The sequence below is a fragment of the Oncorhynchus mykiss genome, chromosome 3 (genome assembly GCF_013265735.2).
Source record: "Oncorhynchus mykiss isolate Arlee chromosome 3, USDA_OmykA_1.1, whole genome shotgun sequence".
NCBI lineage: Eukaryota > Metazoa > Chordata > Actinopteri > Salmoniformes > Salmonidae > Oncorhynchus > Oncorhynchus mykiss.
The window spans coordinates 25,976,374-25,997,680 of NC_048567.1; the positions used below are offsets into that span (position 1 = coordinate 25,976,374).

The window sequence follows — 21,307 nt, forward strand, 5'->3', positions numbered from 1 at the left end:
CTGTCAACAGCATTTCAACTAACTATCCACTAAGCCTAACCCTAAGCCCTAACCTTAACCATTATCCTAACCCTAAACTTAACTCTTATGTAACCTCTATTCTAAACCTAACCCTAACCTTAGCAAGTATTTGATTGTTTGTTGCTAGTGTGACCATCTGTAGATCGTTTATATGGGGCTATCCAAATAAAGTGTGATCGACATACAGTAGTCCCACTCGAAACCTTATCCACACACCTTTCTTCCCTTTTTGGACGTCACAGTTCTCATAGGTGCAGGGTCCCCAGGCCCCCCATGGGGACACTTCACACTCGATGGGACAGGGGATGTGACACAGCTGGGACGTGTTGGGGATGGGACCCCCACACAGCTTGCTGTCCACAGGACGGGATGCTAGAGACATGGAAATAAGGGACAGGCATACAAATATACTTACAGTATAGTCTGTTTAAAAATGAAAGAACTTGATGTATGTCGTCCCCCCATTTGAGTGATAAAGTTACAGAACAGGCACAAATATCATACCCCAAAAAATATGTTAATGGTGAGAGGTTAGCATGTCTTGGGGGTATGATATTTGTGCCTTCTGTAACTTTGTCACTCAAATGGGGGGACGACATACATCAAGTTCTTTGAGTTGACAAGGTAAAAAATATGTCGTTATGCCCCTGAACAAGGCAGTTAACCCACTATTCCCAGGCCGTCATTGTAAATGAGAATTTCTTCTTAACTAACTTGCCTAGTTAAATCAAGGTTAAATAATAAAAACATTTTGTAAAAACAAGGTCCCAGAAGAGAGCACATGAAACCCACAGTAAAGGTCTACAGTCTGTGAAGTGCTGTCATTTCCCTTTCTCTATCGCCCCACTGTTAGCACACTGTTAGCATTTCAGGGTGATAAATGAACTCTGATTAACCTTTCAGCGCAATCTAACACTTGAAACAACATGAAGCACGGCCCACCGCTCTCACTGAAGACACATGAAGGCTGTACCGAAGGTGTGAGAGAGCTGCAGTGTCTCCTCTCATACATATTCTATGAAGAATAATCCAGTGCCATGATTCCCCTGTTGCAGCGCTTCAGATTTAGAAGCTGTGTACACGATGCGTATATTCCCGCAGAGGAACTTCACTTCACGCAAAGGAACAAAAGAGAGATTGTTTTTCTCGGCAGGAGGATAAGTGAAGCCGACTGTGAGACACCATTTTCTGGATGTTTCTTAAATGCACTTGAATAAATGGGTTTGTTTGAAAGTTGGAGTGGAAAGTTGGCGAGTGGTTTTGTGTGTCTGTCACATCAAAGCTGTTTTGGAACATAGCACAGTGCTGCTTGTTCTGGTTGATGCAACAAAGGCTCTTGATCTCCTAACAGATTGTCCAAGGCAAAATCCACTACCATTGGCTACATTGTCAAAATTCACACCCCTCTGCCACAGCATATGAACACACACACTCACAGATGCAATGTGCAGAGGCACGTGGGCACCCACGTGGACGCGAACAGACGTACACGCACACACATACAAATGCACGTACGCACACACCTGCACACACCTGTATATGTGCACATACACGTTCAGACACTCAATCTATGATCCAAACATTGCATCAGCAGATGCAACACTTTCAATCATTTACACTTGTACACAAACACACTTTCTCACTAAGCAGGATCTGAAGATCAAGATGTCCTCACACGTCTCTCTCCCTACGTCTGACAGCTCCAACAACACATTCAGCGCTTCGAGTCTTATCAAGTCAAAGAGAGCTGAAAAATAATTCTACCGAGCAGCGTACAGTGAAAAGCAAGCACGGCTTTGAAATTGATATGCAAAAGGAGTTATTCCCTTACAAATAGTCCAATACTGCATTTGGTAAGCCTGATAATCCTTGTATTATTAGTGTGCAGAGCAGACTTAAATCTAAGTACATCAATCCATTCTGAATAGAAATTGTCGACCAACAGATTAGTGGTGTTTGTGATAAAGAAAAACCCAGCATCTTCATTACACGACTTATACAATGTACTTGTATTTCCTGCATTGTATTGAAACTACAATAACAAATGTCCCCTAGCGCAACTAATGTGAGTGTTGCTTGTTGGTGTGCCAGAGTAGAAAAACAGGGGGAAAAACATCTCACAGATGCTTTGCATATTCCATTTGGAAAAACAACCGTGTGTTATTTCACCATTCCCACAAAGGCTTAAAAACTTGTCCCGATGTGCCAGGCAAATACTTTAATGTCCTTTTTTCCGTACCACTTCTTGAAACCGTTTATTCTCAAACTTAGTTGAAAACACATGTTGGTGTTTCAGAAAACTACACCACTTGAGACGCAAAATCTGCGGAGAGGCCAACCTATCAAAACACCGTCATTCATCAAAACAGAAATGCATGCTAACAGTACATACTTCAACTGAGAAACATTATTAGGAATGGAAAGGAAAAAAATAGAAGAGAAAGAGGAGGAGAAGAATGCAGAGAGAACAGGTACGGATTGGTCTAAAGCACCTACAAGGCAGAGAGGGGAGGTTCGGATTGGTCTAAAGCACCTACAAGGCAGAGAGGGGAGGCTCGGATTGGTCTAAAGCACCTACCTGTAACTTCAAAGCTGATGGATAGAAGAGGGGGAGCACTAGGCTTCTGCTGGTTTGAGGTCTGACCCTCTGCAGGCACAGGGAGATACAACTATTAGCAACACCCTCACTGGAAAGGGAGAGAGTTTGGGATGTTGAGGCATACGTTAAGTGCTGTTACAGGAGTCTAGCGGTTTTCCAATATGAGAATGAGACTTGTAGAAAGAATAAGGATGGGAAGCGCTGCAGGGATACACTTGTCGATCTTTAAAAATGTAGATTGAAGGTGCTCTAATAAGATCAGTCCAGTTACCCCTAGAACCTGATCAGCAGTCAGTTTTGGATTTTCCCCTCTAGAATGGTTAAGGTTTGGATTTAGGGAGGGTAAGGTGATCCTGGACCTGCTGTTAAAGATGTTTTCTTCTAGGAGCGTGGTGATTTAGTTTATGCATGCAGTGGTGGTTGCTGCAGACTTCACTGAGGCACTGTCTGCCTGTGTCTGCCTCTATCTATGTACCAGCTGGGGAGATTTACCCCCCTGATGGGGAGGAAGAGGAATCCTGCGCAAGGAAGATAAGAACACTCTCCCTTCTAACTCCCACACACACGCATGCACACACACACAAACACACACGGGAACACAAACATACACATACATTTCAACAAAAATCATTAGTACATTCTCCTTTAATGTCAGTCAATCTTTAATTGCGTACCAAAGCAACGTGTGTTTCAACATGCGGGAGGAAATTACGTGGTTTCAGTATCTATGGTTAGATAGAGAGAGAGAGAGACTATTGTCAATGCAAAGAAGCCCAAATTGCGGTAGTGACGTAAAGACATACGACAGTTAGTGACACCGAGTACAGGCAAGCATTTACTCAGAAAATATTCACACCCTTTGACTTTTTCCAGATTTTGTTGTGTGACAGCCTGAATTTAATATTGATTCATTTGAGATGTTGTGTCACTGATCCACACACAATACCCCATAATGTCAAAGTGGAATTATGTTTTTTAGAAATGTTAATATATTAATTCAAAATGAAAAGCTGAAATGTCTTGAGGTAATAAGTCTCCAGCCCTTTTGTTATGGAAAGCCTAAATAAGTTCAGGAGTAAAAGTTTGCTTAACAAGTCACATAATAAAATGCATGCACTGCAATAGTAGTGCTTAACATGATTTTTTAATGACTGTCTCATTTCTGTTCTCCATACATACAATTATCTGTAAGGTCCCTCAGTAGAGCAGTGAATTTCAACCACAAAGACAAGGGAGGTTTTTCAATATTTCACAAAGAAGGGCACCTATTGGTAGATGGGTAAAAAAAAAAGTAGACATTGAGTATGAGCATGGTGCAGTTATTAATGACACTTTATATGATAAATCAATACACCCAGTCTCTACAAAGATACAGGCACCCTTCCAAACTCAGTTGCCGGCGAGGAAGGAAACCACTTAGGGATTTCACCATGAGGCCAGTGGGGATTTTAAAACAGTTAAAGAGTTTAATAGCTGTGATAGGAAATAACTGACGAGGGATCAACAACATTGTAGTTACTCCAAACTACTAACATAAATGAGAGTGAAAAGAAGGACGCCTGTACAAAATAAAATCATTCCAATAAACATGCATCCGGATTCCAATAAGGCACTAAAGTAATAATTTATTGTCCTGAATACAAAGTGTTATGTTTGGGTCAAATCCAACACAACAAATCACTGAGTACCACTCTTCATATTTTCAAGTATGGTGATGGGTGCATCATGTTATGGGTATACTTGGCATTGGCAAAGACTAGGGAGTTTTTTTGGGGGGCTAAAAATAAACAAAAACTCCTACAGGAAAACTTAGTTCAGTCTGCTGTCCAACAGACACTGGGAGACAAAGTCATCTATCAGCTGGACAACTACTTAAAACACAAGGCCAAATATACACTAGAGTTGCTTACCAAGACAACATTGGCTATCTACCCAGCTAGATTTCAAGACGATCAGTGGTCATTGGGTTAAAAGGCAGTCAATGATGTCATGACTTGTTATCTTCAAATCGGGTTCTTTCAGTCAATACGTCCCGCGAAATAGCCCATCAGGTTTGATTGTGTTACAAACAAACCAGTTGATTGCAATGAAACCAAACATGACTGGAAAAGTCACGTTCTGTGTGGGTCATTTACCTGGAATGTGTCGTCAAAAATGGAATGAGACGGAATTCACGACACAAGCGGTTCACAAAATGTTTCGTGTTAGGCTATAAAAACGGATTTTATCAAACGAAAAATAATTCATTGTGTAACAATGAGCATTGGAATTGCAAACAGACGAAGATCGTCAAAGGTAAACGATTTATTTTAATGCAGTTTATGAACATGTTACGCCTGTGCTGGTTCAAATTGTTGTTTTTTATGGGGCTCTATGCTCAGATAATCGCATCGTATTCTTTCACAGTAAATCCTTTTTTAAATCAGACAACGCAGTAGGATTAGCACGATTCTAGGCTTTCGAAACATGTGTGACACTTGTATTTTCATGAATGTTTAATATGACTATTTATGTAGCGATCACCGTATGTTGTGGAATTTCAGCCCGCTAGCGGATTCCGTGCGCAGGGAGGTTAAGGACACGTAAGCAAGGCTCATTTGGCCAATATCCCTCGTTTATGGATGGAGCTGGAGGAGCCAGGTCGGATCTGAATGTATATGGATACCTGGTCGATGTCTTCAATGTCCGGTAAATCAACGTCTTCCCTGTCATGTTGTTTCCCAAAGAAAACTCTGAAATGGCATATTGTTTTTATGAAGATTTTGGAAGATCTGTCGCCGATTGGATGGAAACCAAGCTAGTGCGCTAATCCCATGTGGTTTTGATTATGCCTGCACATCATGGTTCACCAGCAGCCCTAATCATTTTAAGAATGCTCTACCCGCCAAACAAGCTGGTAGGAATTGGACTTAAACTCCCCCCTCATACTCATCTGGAGGTTGAGCTTTTTTTTGGTCTCTATCTCTGTAATGTGTCTGTATCTATGTAATGTAAGTATATGTGTTCATGTATAAAATAGTAGAAAGTAGGGACCACAATGGAAATAAGTCCCAGACTTATTTAAAAAATATTTGTGTATATATGTATATATATTTTTTTACCTGCAAATAAAATCAATCAATCAATCCAAACTGAAAGAGCCATCTGTTACAAAACACTAAAAAGTTGAATGTCATTCAGAGATTGTCAAGCCTTCTATACTGGGTAGGCCTACAAAGGTAGGGAGGGAAGTATTTTCTGTTTGTCAAGATTGACATAGTCTATTTATTGTGGTGTTGAAAACACAAACCATGATATCGAAGTGCTCTAAATCGGTATGCTTTGTTTTTTGATTGTGTGGTGCATTGGCACAAAAACCTGTTGGTGGTAAACTCTTTGCATATATTTTATATCATTATAAATATGGCTTGTCTGGGGTAGTCTGCAAACCCCTGACTTTTTGGCCCCTCGACTGTGAAACAAAAGTATGCTGAAGTCGATATCAATGTTTATAAACACAGGGTCGTAAACATGATTTAGAGTTAATTCTATGAGGGGGAAGGGTGTTCCATTTATTTTAATGTACAAGGGGAGGGTCATGTGAAAATATTTTTTACGTATATATTTTTATGACTCCTTGATTTGGACCAGCCCCTCCCCCAATACATTTGGATCAGTCCCTTATATATAGATAAGACTTTGTTATGGAAAAGTGTTATATATAGAAACGCCTCATTACCATCTTTGTCTTTGAGGTTGTTGAGGTAGGTCAGTAGTTCGGCGTTGGCCTGGACACAGTACACCTCTCGGTTCTGGAGCCCTCCCCCACACAGGCCGGTCTGGTTGCTACGCCGACGGTCCTGTTGACTTAGCAACGAGTCCACCCTACAGTCGCTCCACTCTGTAGTCCTCCAGGTGTAACTGTGACGGTGACAGAGATGGGTGTGTGGGGGTTATGCTGTCAAAACACATTTAAAATCTGACTGATGTTTCTTTAGCTAATCAAATCCCTGACATGTCTGTTCTATAAAAACACATTTGTGACTTGTGTGTTGATCTGTTCTACCTGCATCTGAGGCTGCAGCTGCCAAACTTGAATTGCACTAATCCTTATCGTTCCACTACAACTTCAACAGCTATCAGCTCCATGTTTGGCTAATTGCTTCCAATCCGTGTAACACATGAGTAATATGAAAAGATACATTTTAGTAATGAAAAGAGTCAATTTTAAAGGCTATGTCACGACTGATAGTTTTATAGATGGTGTCGTTTTGAAGTATTTCGCAGAATCGGAACAGGAAAGCTCAAGTGTTATGTGAATGGTTGTGTAAAGACGGGATATGATCTGTGTGTGTGTTTACGTGGCAGGCTACAGGAGAGACAATATTGTCATAGACTCCACTTGACTGGAGTCGGTGTCTTGCAAAAGCTCAAACACTTGCACCAATCTTTCTCCACATGCTCTCTCCTCCACCACAGACACAGGCCCACGCAAACAAACTCCTACGGGCCACCCAGGAGAGCAAATTAGCTAGGTGAAGTAGCTAATGGGAAATCAACAGGATGAATGTATCACCTCTGTCAGTGAGAATCCAGTAGACTTTGGGATGTTAGTGCACTAAGTGGTTCCAATTTGTTGAAAACTTCCTGGAAGCCTATCAGGTTCCTGAACTATGTTCGGTAGTATCTTTCGACAGACTGGTACTACTGTGTAATACATTACATTTGGACACGACATTTCATCATTTTAAATTCCACTAATACAACATTGACTTAACCCACGTTCAAGCTCTAGGCCTACCATAAATGTTAAGTATCTTTCTTACCATATATTTAGTGTAAAACTATAACTTCCACACATCCTCGTGACACTAAGTGACACTCACGTGGCGCAGGGCAGTACTCCATCCCCCTGAGGGTCACATGGCTCCGTCTCCTCCAGCGGTGGGCAGTCCTCCCCCTCCCCCACGGAGAACTGGTGCACGCGTCTGGTCCTGGAGCGTTGGCCCCGGGAGGACTCAGGGTCTGGGTCTAGACAGGCCTTGGAGCAGGGGCCCCAGTCTGCCCACTCGCTCAGCTTACAGTCCTTAGCAAGGATGCAGGACTGGACCGTCAGAGGGAGGTCCCTAGGCAGACACCGACTGGAACACAGAGGTGAGGCGAGAGCAGAGGAGTGGCATGGTCAGTAATCTGAGATCAGTCTGCGAGCTGCCTGTAATTTGCGACAGTGGATGTGGAAGCTGGTCCTGAGGGAGCCCTGTGTGTGTTGGTGGTCCTAGAACAAGTGGTCAGTGGGTTTCAAAGACAGTTGAGGTACATTTTGAGGTAGAATTTGGCGTATGTTGATTGAATTTGTGGAATATTGGTTTTCGTCCTGTCTATTGCAGTGTGTCATTCATCAAGGAAGCATTGTTTTACGATAGATAGACGGCTGTGTTGGGTGACGCCACCACCTGTCGGAAGACAATGGGAAGCCAGGGGCCATTCATCAATGAGCTGGATGGAAGTACATGATACTAATACTATCATATACTATAATGTACTAATACTTGTACTATAGTAGAATGTACATTATACTAAGCATGTTGTAATAAGCTGTATTCAAGAGTCCTTAGGGAACTGACTGGCATTGAACCATAGTACTCAACCCTTCATTCAGAATCATCACAACTTAATAAACAATAAACAATGCAGAAAAAAAAGATGGAAAGGGTTTGTACAACAGCCCCCACATTTAGGTAGTGAAATGGTTGCTGGTTCAAATCCGGCTCAAAGGACCATGAGAAGAGGGGTTTTGTACATGTAATACAATACAATACTTAAAGTTGCTTATACTAGGTTCATATCTACATCAATTCTGAAGGGTAGTGCCTCAAATGCATCAGAGTAGTAACCACAACTGATCAATCACCAAAAGCAATCACTCTGTTAATCATTCAACTTGCAATTAGAGCTAATGAATAAACGCTGCCTCTTTAAGCTCCTTCAAATGATTAGCAATTAATGCCGACCATTTTCTGTTCCTTGCTCTGTTGCGTGCATCGCCTTTCCCCGAGGCGCTGCGGCTGACGAGCTTTTACTGCTAATTACAGCTCGGCTTCATTTAGAAACCTCTCATTTAGGCGACGCCGAGGCCACACTTCACCTCTAGCTTCTCACACTTCTGCTAGAAACGAGTGAAACTGTTTTGAAAAAGAGCTTGACTTGTGTTTTTAACCCCTCTGTCTCCACAGATTAAGATACCTTTTGAATTCGTTGATGTGGTGGGCCTGCCGGTGTGACGTCACGACGAAGCTCCGTTGTGCTGCCAGCAAGGCACGCTGGTGTTTCTTTCTCAGTGAACAACATTCAGGAATTAAAACAAAGGTTCTGTGACACAGTGAGGATAATGGCTCGCTTCCTGACTCAGATGAAACTTCACACATGCCTTAAAAAGCCTTAAAGCGTCCATTGACCCTTTTCACGGCATCTCGATCTCTTTAAGTATTTTTATTACATTCTGCATTGTTGTAGGGGTTTAAAAGTCTTTAAAGTAGTCGTACTTTTAAAAAATCTCCGTCAGTCAGACAGATCGGGGACATACAGACAATTTCACTTGAAATAAGAGAGTAATAATATTTCAAAAACACTCAAACCTCTCATTTTAAAACCAATAAAGGTTATATGACAAACAACAAGAAATGCCATGAAATTCCACAAAACAGAGTTTGGTTTCTGTTGAATATCCACATTGAACGCAGAAGTGCTCATTACACAAGGCTTTGGCTAAGAAACATGTTGTACAATTGAAGCCTACAAGACCGGCTGTACTATGTGGGTCAGGGAATGTGAAACCCTGGGCGAAAACTTTTAACAATCTTTTTTAATGCCTTGATGAAAACACAGTTTAGAAAACAGAGTGGAATGGTTGGAAGGCCAGTGTGGCCAGTGAAGAGAAACATAAGCATAAGCTAAAAGATGTAAAGTGATACTTTCTAGAAGTGCTTCTGGTGGTAAATGGAAACTTCAGAGGCCAACATGTAAGCTGGAACTCTACAGTAAATAGCCTACACATGCATTCTGTTTTCATATGGTTACATGCAAAGCCAGCCACTATTCTACAACCAGGCGAAAACAAAGTCTAATGATTCAAGAGAAAGCTGTGGCCCAATGATGACAGATGTACATCAAACAACATGGGAAATGAAGTCAGCAAGATGTTCGGAGGACGACTGCCTAGATTCACTGTGTATCGCTTCAGAGAGAACCCAGCAAACCGGGAACATTCCCAGAACATTAGCTAAGATTCTCATTAAGTTCTAGTTAGGGTTTTATCTAACATTAGGATGATAACATGCCAAAAACATACAAAGAATGTTTTTGTGCTATGAGAACATTGCTGCAACCTAACAAATGTTCTGGGAACTTTCACAGAAACAATGTTGGTTTGCTGGGAAGTTTGTTCCACTTTTCTGAAGTGGCAAAAACAACAATAAATATTTCAGAACCAGAAATAAACAAGTCAAAGATTAATATTTACATTCCCAAGGGCGTAAGATTTGTTTTCACGGTTCTTTTGAAATATTTGATCCCAGCCACTGCTGAGAAATTGGCCCCAACAGCGCATTAATTAATATATTTAGTACATAATTGATCAAATCTGTAGCATGTGACACATACATAATGTGGATGTAAGGAGACTGTAGTTCTCCTTGCTAGAGATGAGAGGTACTGTACTGACATTTGAAGTTATTGTCACTCAGCATGAAACAAAGACATCATTCAACACAAAAGAAAGAGCTTCAAGGCAAGAAAGGGCACCCATGCTGTCTTGTCTACTGTATATCGTATATAAGATATAGTATGTGAAGAACCTGAGTCATTGATAGCCTGAACCATACTCCTAATGTGAAAGATTTTCATAAAAAGTATTTGGTCAACAGCATTTAAAAATAAATGACTTTTTTTTTTAAGTTGAACTGAAATTACTCTTAATAATCAAGCTTTTTGATTTGAAATGCTTTTATCTTTCCTCACCTGCACACGTAACAATACCAATGCAATGATGTGCTTTGTGCAACTCACCCTGCTCTTTTACAGTCGAAGATCACAGAAGACTTTTCAAAGTGCTTTACAAAGTGCTGGCTAAGATTCAATCCCTGTCACTGAATGAGCACCAGTGAATATAGAGTTGTTATCTCAACCGTTGAAAGTAGACATCAGAAAGTGGGAGTGCTCCATTGCTTTGACAGCAAAGCAGAGACAAATAACCATTCCCTTACCTGTCATCCACTGTACATCAGTACAGTACATCACCTCAAAACATAATACTGTGCTTACAGTTCTGAAGAAGATAAAAACAACCCCTTGCAAAGGCCTGTTTAGACATGTGGCAGGTTTGTGCCTATTTTAAGATTGCGTGTTATTTAAGGACAAGCCAAGAGATACTGTAACTCACTATGATGAATTACAGTTCTGAAAGGACAAAAACACATGGTTTCCTTTGACCAATGACATATCATGGTTTGCCCATTTAGACTAAAAGTACAATTTTAAAGGACAACCAGCACACAGGCACAAACTAAGGACCCTGAAATACTGATGCTGAGCCACTTACCTGAGTCCCACCGTGCTCCCGTTCCTGTGTGCACAGGACACCGTGCGACTCTGGTATCCCAGCTGGATGTCCCAGAAGGGGCTCTCCTGCCTGTTGAGCCGGTTCCTGGTCCGTTTCTTCTGGATCAGCTCCCTAGTATCAGGGTCTTTGACCCCAGGCCTCTCCCTGGCCTCCCCTTTACCCTTCCTACGCTTGGCCTGCCGCACCGGCCGGGAAATGGGGAGAGAACAGGGCATCCAGGGCCCCACCCTGAGGCTGTACACCCCCTCAGGCCCCTTACAAGGCCCTGGCTTACAGGTCTGGAACTCAGTCAGGTTGGGGCAGGCGGAACCCCCGAAGAGCGGAGGCACCAGGACACTGCGCACCCGGTTCTTTAGGCCGGTTCCACAGGTTTTTGAGCAGGACGTCCAGGGGGTGAACTCAGACACTACACAGTCATGAGGGCAGGGGATGAGGCAGGCCTGCTCTAGCCGAGGCTTGGGCTCAAAGTACTCACAGATGTTGTCATCTCCGGGAGACTCGTCTGACTTTAGTACGCAGCCCACCTCCCGAGTCTGAATGCCCTCCTCACCCCCATTGCATACGTATGGCCGCATGCCCCCAAAGGTCCTTGCTGACACGGACACACACTGGTTCCAGGCACCCAGTTTCCAGTCGTAAAGGTCCTTGTGCCAGTCGCACACACGGAAGCAGTTCTGCTGGTTGGAAGGCCGCTGGGACTGGTCACAGTTGGTGTGGAGGGTGGTCCAGCCGTCCACGTGGGCACACCACACAGCCCGACTCTGGCTGCCACCTGGACCACAGTCACTGCCCATACATCTGCCCCATGGCCCTTGGGAACACAACACAGACAGGGTTAAAATAACCATTTTTTTTTTTTTACATCAAATGGTAAAGTGGATACAGTGTACACTATACAGTATATCAATTGATGGGAAATTGATTATTTTAGGGGCGGTAGTTTATGAATCATTTGGAAAAAGCAAACCATACAAATATCATCCACAGGCGCAGTGGACGGATCGATGGAGACCAGTAATGTCTACCAGTAATGTCATAGAGAACCCCGACCACGCCTTCATACCCGCTGACAGGGGCATATAGCACATTGACAATTCATGCACTAAAAGATTTGTACATCAGCTATTCTACTATAGCTCTCCTTTCAGTTCCACATTATTACTCTGAATGAAGTCTCCATTGCAGCCGGAACACAAGAGCTTTCTCTGACTTTTACCCCCACGCCAAACCTCATCACAGTAGAAAAGCTGCGGCTTAATAGTGGTGTTGTTCATTGAGTCATTCAGCTCAACCTAATCCGTGACAATGTTGTGCTCTGACGCTGTTATCCGCAGGCTAGTGACAGCACAGGACAACCGAGAAAGAAGAGGAGACTAATGTACAGCTTCACCTCAGACCAACCCCTTCCATCTACAGCGTACATATCACAGACAAACTGAAACGGTCCACTCACACAGACAGTGTGGTGAAGAAGGAGAAACAGCACCACTTCAACCTCAGAAGGCTGAAGAAATTTGGCTTGTCACCCAAAACCCTGACAAACTTTTACAGAAGCTCAATCGAGAGCATCCTGTCAGGCTGTATCACAGCCTGGTACGGAAACTGCACCGCCCTCAACCGCAAGACTCTCCAGAGGGTGGCAAACTACTTGCCCTCCGTGACACCTACAGCACCCGATGTCACAGTAAGGCCAAAAAGATCATCAAGGATGTCAACCACCCGAGCCACTGCCTGTTTACACTGCTACCATCCAGAAGGCGAGGTCAGTACAGGTGCATCAAAGCTGGGACCGAGAGACTGAGAAACAGCTATTATCTCAAGGCCATCAGACTGCTAAACAGCAATCACTAACTCAGAGAGGCTGCTGCCTACATTGAGACCCAATCACTGGCCACTTTAATAAATGGATCACTAGTCACTTTATACAATGCACTCTAAATAATGCCACTTTATACAATGTTTACATATCTTGCATTACTCATATCACATGTATATACTGTATTTTATACCATCTATTGCACTTTGTCTATGCTGCTCGGCCATCGTTCATCCATGTACTTACATGTACATATTCTCATTCACCTCTTTAGATTTGTCTGTATTAGGTAGTTGTTGGGGAATTGTTAGATTACTTGTTAGATATTACTGCACCGTCAGAACTAAAAGCACAAGCATTTCGCTACACTCACATTAACATCTGCTAACCATGTGTATGTGTCAAATAAAATGTCATTTGATTTGATTTGAATTTATTGTGTTAGATGATGGCCTCGTTCTGAGTCGTATCCGGGTGAGGGTGCCTTGTGTTTATCCACGTTGCACCCCTAAACCGATTTTCCCCCCCTGTGGAGGACGAAGAACCCTAGTCTGCCTGAAACAGGCTGAAACATTTCCTGCAATTATCAGACCCAAATGCCTCAGATGACAGCCTATTAGTGGACTCATCTCATCGCTCAGCTGCTGATCTCGCAGGCAGGAACTGGCTTCAATCTGCGTATCAGCATGTCGACAGAAGCCTGAAGGCACATCACACATGGCTGTTCTTTTTCCCCCTATATCAACACAAGATCAATGCCCTGCTGTCATACTGCACATGTATCATATATAGTTGTGATTCAGGGGATGTCTGTGCATCTGTTAGCTACCGATCAGATTGGGGTTCATTTAATAGCCTTCTGAAATGGGGGGTCTGGGGTATTCGGCACAAAAGAGGCAGGGGGTAAACTATCTGGAGCATCCCCAAGGCTTATCCCTATGTTCTGTTTGCCTGAGTAAATGAAACCCTAGCAAAATGATTTGCCGTGGTATATCAGACCGTATACCACAGGTATGACTAAATATCTATTTTTACTGCTCTAATTGTGTTAGTAACCAGTTTATAATAGCAATAAGGCACCTCTGGGGCTTTGTGGTACATGGTCAATGTACCATAGCTAAGGGCTGTATCCAGGCACTCCGCTTTGCCTCGTGTTTAAGAACAGCCCTTAGCCGTGATACATTGGCCATAAACCACACCCTCTCGGGCCTTATTGCTTGAATATATAATTCACGGGAGATTTTTCTTTCTTTTGTGATCCTAGTTAACATTTTTACATAATGTCCAAGGGCCTTAACAGATCTCCCATAGGCTCAAGTGTACATACTCCCAACTCTAAGCAGCAGATTAGGCTGGAGTAAGAAATGTTATATCCCCACTGTTGGAGAGGCAGTCGGATCTCTCTGTCCCCATGTGTTCATTAATGAACATACATGTTTTGGCTCCCACAGGGTCATCCTCACTAAGGATGGAGTCACACAGAGCTGTTCACTTGGTTGTGTTTGCTTGTTATTGATCCTTCTAAGACAGGAACTACTTACTGCCAAGGTCAGGGATTATTTTGAGCTGTCCTTGCTGTCTGACAGATACTAGTGGTGGTCCTATTGCCAAGAAATTCCTGTCGTTACTTCTGGTTTAGGTGTCTCATAGAGCACTCAAAACGTCTGTCATTCTACAGAATGTCAGGACCAGGTTGGACAGGTGTTATTATGAGCATATTAGGTTTGCTTTAGGAAAACCACTTAAAATAAAGTGCTATCACATCTCAGATGGCCAAAGCTATAAAAAATAACTGTAAAATGAAAGCGAGCCGAGGACCTTGTATCCCCAAACTACCATACCCAACTCCGAGTAAAGTTCAGTTGCAGCACAGAGTGAAATGGAATACAAAAAGCCCTCTTAAATACAATTGCACATAACCCTTGGCGGAGATGAACGTCAACATATTGAACATGCCAAGTTGAGCCCCTGTTAAACCCATTAGAGCAATTAGTTAGCGAAAAGGCCTACAAACAATCTAGCCAAAAAGCTTGAAAACAATCGGATGAGCATTACACAAAGCCAAACAATGTATCCCTTCAGAGAGACCATGGAAAGACAAAGGATGAAGAGACAATCTCCACATATTCCTAAGGGGTAGTACAGAAGTCTGCATTTGAAGAGAATAAGATCTTAAGTTACTAAAGCATGGTCAGACACTTCATTTCACTTCCAAATGAACATTGACCTTCTTTTTTCTTTCTGAACAACACCAAATTGTAAATCATGGGTTATAATGAAAAAGAGAAAAATATGTCTGAGGAGAAGGAAGAGACCAGAGGCTACCACTTAATGTCTGCTGAAAAACTTTGAGCTGCTTAACATTCATGGATAATTACCGACCCTATGTTCAGTGTGATCTGTGCTCTTGGCCATGTTTCGCTAAGCTACAATCCATTGACTAAAGCTCTTCCTCTCACAATTGACCTGAATGTCATTAGCTGGAATACCACAATGACGCTTCCATGGTTTAAAGGGCTTTGATGATTTTTGATTCATCAAGCACAACACACAGCACCGCACGTAACTCTGAGGCAGACTTTCGATTTAACCCAGACAATGTTCAACAGTTTCTTCCATTGAATTATATTTTTCACAAATAGGAAACATTGTGCGGACTCCGTGTCATTACTGATGCCACGCCATCTTCATGAACAAGTGTCATGGTTACCATCTGCTAGTCATCTCATTGGATTCAGCGAATTAAATCATTCATTTCAGTGATCAATAACAAACCGAAGGTGGAATACTGCACTGCAGCTTGTGTAGGAGACAGACTCATTTGTCACTCCTGCAGTGACAAGATATTTTGGTCATTCTGCACAAACTGCCCATTCAAGTGTGTCTGTCAAAATCCGACTGTCAATGCATTCAACAGCAGACACATTTCAAAAGGTACAACGCAATGGTCCATGCTCCACTTAGAAATGTGTCCAAGCTGTCAGTAACAGTAAGAACACAATCAATAAACCTCATCGTTTCACATGGATCTCTTATGTGTGTTGTGGGAGTTTATGTTGTTGCCCAAACGTTCTCTTGCCCCAGTTTGAGGCAGGATGTTGTGGGAGGAGCAGTCGGTGGCCTTTAAATAATGGGATAGGGATGGGAGTGTCCCTCCTGCTTTGCGGTGATATTCATCATGCAGCTCTGACAGGCGTGCTTTATGAGAACACAGGAAAGGCAAACCAGATAACCAACCGTAAATCCTACCGCAATTAGTCACAAGCCACTGAATCATGTTTCAATGAAAGGAAGAAAGCTGTTTTCAGATAACACGCGTATGATATATATTGTAAGGTGGTCTGACACCGTAATTGGACCAAATCAACAATCTACCATTCATACAATTGGCATGTTGACATTTGAAGTTCAGAGGTTGGACATTTTGATTGATTACTTCCACAAATTCTAACTGATTCTGTCTCTTCATCTGGGAGCAGACTGCAGTGTTTTTCTTAAACAACAGTTACATAAATGGCGGGAGGACACAATAAACACATTTCACAGCGGAATAGACTTCCATTATGCAAAGTAATAGAATGGAATGGATTTCGATGTCTATTTTGGACTTCCATCAACACAAGCGCTTATTGAACTGGGATGCAAATAATCACACGTGCTGCAATGTAGCCTATATGCTGATCACTTTACAAGATTAAACCAGTTGTACAAAATAAATAAAAATATGGACTAACGTCATCTTTATTAATACCAAAACACAAAATGTAAACCACTGAAATATGAAATATAATCCAGAAAATAATGAAATAACATTGTCACAGGTTTTAGTTAAGATATCCTAATCCATGTAAAACATTTGAAAGCCACTGTAATACAAAAACAAAGCCCCTGAAATTATGCCAGCAAAACTGCATTTCAAGTGAAAAAAAATCCACCATATTGAAAAAAAGAGTAAGGATAAGACAAATGACAGAGAGAGAATGTGCCCCTTGGTGCTTGGCACTGCAGTTAAATATTAATATGAAGCCAGTTAGGAGCACATTGTTGACTCCAATCTAAAGAGGCACTTCCATGGAGGACTTCCTTGGTGTGGTAGAGGATGAGGGGTGAGAGAGGGGTTTCATTGACTATAATCTGCCCTTAAAAAAAAGCCAGCCATTAGTCTGCGAGGAAGAGTTGCACTTTACAGGAAGTGAGCTGGGTTGTGAAAACAGTTGCATGTGTTGCTAGGAAGCCTGCACGGATACCATGAAAATAGGCAGGGTATCTTGTTTCTCCTTTAGCAGGGAAAATCATACTGTCGCTGTTATTGCTATAAAACCTGGGGTCATAAACAGTCCATACATGCATATACAGAATATCATCTGTCTAATGTTACACTAATGCTTTATGTGACCAACTTTTCACTATTTGTGTCTGCTATTGTTGTTAGTCAATTTCGTATCAATTTTGGGGTTAAAAGTGCTCTTGGCATGAATGTGTGTGCTAGTACAGTGTGTTTGTGTTGTATGTGTGCACGTGTGTGCATGTGTGTGGACGTGTGGGTGCATGCACAAGTGGGCGAGTCTGCATGTGCTTTGTTCCCGTCTGATTGGCTGCACGCGTGTGTGTGACTGTTGCTCCAGGGCCAGAGATTTGATAATGTACCTGCCACTTTATTGAGATAAATGCTCCAATCACACGGTGAGATCCCCCACCCTCTGGAGCGCCTCTGCCTAAGATTAGATTACTGCTGCCGACGATGCATCATTCTCTACATCTCAATTCAATAGTAAAGTAACACAACACTAGGAAACTTCATAGAATGAGCATTTACAACGGGCACTGAGGAGGTGTCTGCCAAACTAACACGCATGTTCTAAAAGGCAGCCAAATGCAGCACAATTAAGAGCAACATGAAGGTTTAACATTTGAATTGTATAGCTGACAGTCCACAGCAGGTCATGGATGAAATAAGAAATAGAAAGTGAAAAAACAAATGATTGTTTTGTGGGCCGGAAACTATTACTAAGCGTGTGTGACGTATGTTTTATCTGCTACAACAAAGCGCACGTGTAGAGAACAATACAATTAGGAAGTCACCGCTTACATTAATCCTATAATCTTATAATGCTCCCATTACAGAGCTCTGAAGACAAAATACTAGTAATTCTCAATGACACTTGGAGGTTATTCTCTATGATCCCAGCAACGGTTGGTAGTTCATATCAACTAAGTTACATTTGTTGATCATATGACAGGTAACTTCAAAGGGGACAAACCATCTGTAAAGGTGGTGGGAACATACACCATACTTCAGACTAAACATCGCTCTTCATAGGGCGTTTTGGCAGTCAATGGCCAGGGTGTCCTTTTCACCCCGGGCACTAATCATAGATTAGACAAAGCTTAGAGTTGCTAACATCGATCCTGATCAGAGAGAGATGTTGACATGTTAGTGTAAACAAGATCTTTGTTTCGATCAGGACACGAGAAAAGACAAGGACAGGAATAGGCTGAGCGGTCCTCAATTCACGACAATGTCGTGTGGGTCCACAAAATCATCATGTGACCTGTTACGATTGAGAAGGATCTAAGATGGATGTTAGTGGATGAAACATGTTTCTAATCAATTAATGCCTATATAATACAACAGAAATGGTGAGAAATGGTCGTGTTGGGCTGATAATTAAACTCCACAGCTGGGATGCTTGTGCTTCTAATTAGTGCAGGATGGGAAAATAACACTTCTAGGACGCTAGTGGCTAAACTTGGAACACGAGGTGTGGACTCTCTTTCCTAGGCCTATGGGGATCCCTCTTGGATTGTGATCCAGCAGCACTATTCTTTTGGACTGAGTAGGAGTGTGGGAGGTGTTGGTAGAGAGTGGATACCCCAGCCAAGCCAAGCCAAGCCTAGCACAGTACACACACACACACACACACACACACACACACACACACACACACACACGTTGGGCCAAAACAGACAGACTGCATTCACACTTAGGCCGGCACACAGCTTTCTGTCAACACTTTTCATGCTTCCTTTCATTTCATATCAGCTGTGAGATGTACGATGTAAACAGCAATAAAAATACACCTTCGGGGTGAAAGACATGAACTTTCTTTTGTATCATGTCTCCTAATCAAAACAAATTACAATTGATTCTTCTTAAATGCAATACTACTTAAAAGCTCCCCTGTGAATACCAAATCTGAATGTCAGATTATGTAGCACTGTACATAATGTATTTACATGGCATGCAAGCCCTGACATCAATAATAGAAACGTGTCACGCTATAATTCACCATCATTCAATTGAACCATCTAAAGCCAGAGGACCTAGATCTTATCACTCACAATACAGAGACAACATGCCAGATGACAGATGCAAAGGTCTTTGAGTGCAGGAAGTGTGTGCCAAAGAGAGTAGTTTCCTCTCACACCTGTTCTTTCTCCAGGCAAACTAATTCTACCTTTTCATTTCTTGATTCTAGCTAGTGGTCCCTTGGGAGATCCAGTTCTATTGATTGTTGGGGGAACGGTTTCAGAGAGCATGACAGTGAGGTTGGGGGAACGGTTTCAGAGAGCATAACAGTGAGGTTGGGGGAACGGTTTCAGAACGCATGACAGTGAGGTTGGGAGAACGGTTTCAGAGAGCATGACGGTGAAGTTGGGGGAACGGTTTCAGAGAGCATGACAGTGAGGTTGGGGGAACGGTTTCAGAGAGCATGACGGTGAAGTTGGGGGAACGGTTTCAGAGAGCATGACAGTGAGGTTGGGAGAACGGTTTCAGAGAGCATGACGGTGAAGTTGGGGGAACGGTTTCAGAGAGCATGACAGTGAGGTTGGGGGAACGGTTTCAGAGAGCATGACGGTGAAGTTGGGGGAACGGTTTCAGAGAGCATGACGGTGAGGTTGGGGGAACGGTTTCAGAGAGCATGACGGTGAGGTTGGGGGAACGGTTTCAGAGAGCATGACGGTGAGGTTGGGGGAACGGTTTCAGAGAGCATGACAGTGAGGTTGGGGTAACGGTTCCAGGGCGCATGACGGTGAGGTTGGGGGAACGGTTTCAGAGAGCATGACGGTGAGGTTGGGGGAACGGTTTCAGAGCGCATGACGGTGAGGTTGGGGGAACGGTTTCAGAGAGCATGACGGTGAGGTTGAGGGAACGGTTTCAGAACGCATGACGGTGAGGTTGGGGGAACGGTTCCAGAGAGCATGACGGTGAGGTTGGGGGAACGGTTTCAGAGCGCATGACGGTGAGGTTGGGGGAACGGTTTCAGAGCGCATGACGGTGAGGTTGGGGGAACGGTTTCAGAGAGCATGACGGTGAGGTTGAGGGAACGGTTTCAGAGAGCATGACGGTGAGGTTGAGGGAGGTTTCGCTGCAGTCTCAGCAAAGTGTTGAGACGTTTACCGAGATCTCAGTTCTCAAATTGAGAGAAGTCCACTGTGAGGTCTTTTTAGGATGTTGGCAAATAATGTTATATTATGTTTACAAGAGAAGCATATAGTGAAAGGGCAAAGTAGTAATGATAGATTTATCGTCCTCTGATTTCCCTGTCAATATTTCTGGATTCTTGTATTAAATGTTCTGTTCATTCTGTAGGTATTGATCTGGCTGGGCATTTGACTCAAAATGTTTCAGTGTGTTGCTTGCCTGGATTGGTCGATCACTTGTTGAGTCCAATTCTTTCCAAATGAACACTTATCCTCCAATCGCGAAAACACTGCGATTGAAATGGTTAGTGAGTTTTCACCAAGCATCTGTACCACTGATTCATTGCAGTAGATAGAGCTTGTTAGCCATTCTCACCCATCCAGGCATTGTTTCCGATGCTAAGAATAGAATTAATGATTGACAACTCCCGTTCCCAGAGGATCCGAGGTTCTCTCTCCCTCTAATTTGAGCCTTTTCATTGACACGTAGAGAAGAGAGCATGTCAACATCAGAGAGACTCATAAATTCTCACAAGCATTCACCCAGCTTCAAATATCACATCCTGGATCATGAGAAAGCACTTGCGTGCTTGTGGAAGAGCTCAACCACTTGAAAAGGCTTAAAACAAAGACTGAGATAACTGTTCAACAGTCTTATATTTATAACAAAACTGCAACTCCAGAACAAATTAGAACCATAAAAACATTGGAAACTAAAACCGTGGCTCACCTAACTTAAAAGACATCCCCTGACCAACATTTGGGCACAGCTAAAATGGCAGGTGAACTTATCACCAGGGTCAAAACAACTGTGTCAATTAGCCACATCGTTAGCGTTCAGCCAATAGAA

At 42.8% G+C, this 21,307-nt stretch overlaps 1 protein-coding gene across 1 annotated transcript in view; it reads right to left on the reverse strand.

Moving 5' to 3' along the window:
* LOC110515882 (thrombospondin type-1 domain-containing protein 7A) overlaps window positions 1-21,307 on the reverse strand; it is a 105,643-nt gene that overhangs the window by 57,459 nt on the left and 26,877 nt on the right. Inside the window, exons 2-5 of the mRNA XM_036973360.1 lie at window positions 11,196-12,027; window positions 7,486-7,740; window positions 6,339-6,520; window positions 238-393 (exon numbers count right to left, since the gene is read on the reverse strand). Of these exons, the coding sequence (XP_036829255.1) occupies window positions 238-393; window positions 6,339-6,520; window positions 7,486-7,740; window positions 11,196-12,027 (1,425 nt within the window). The remainder of the gene's footprint in view (window positions 1-237; window positions 394-6,338; window positions 6,521-7,485; window positions 7,741-11,195; window positions 12,028-21,307) is intronic.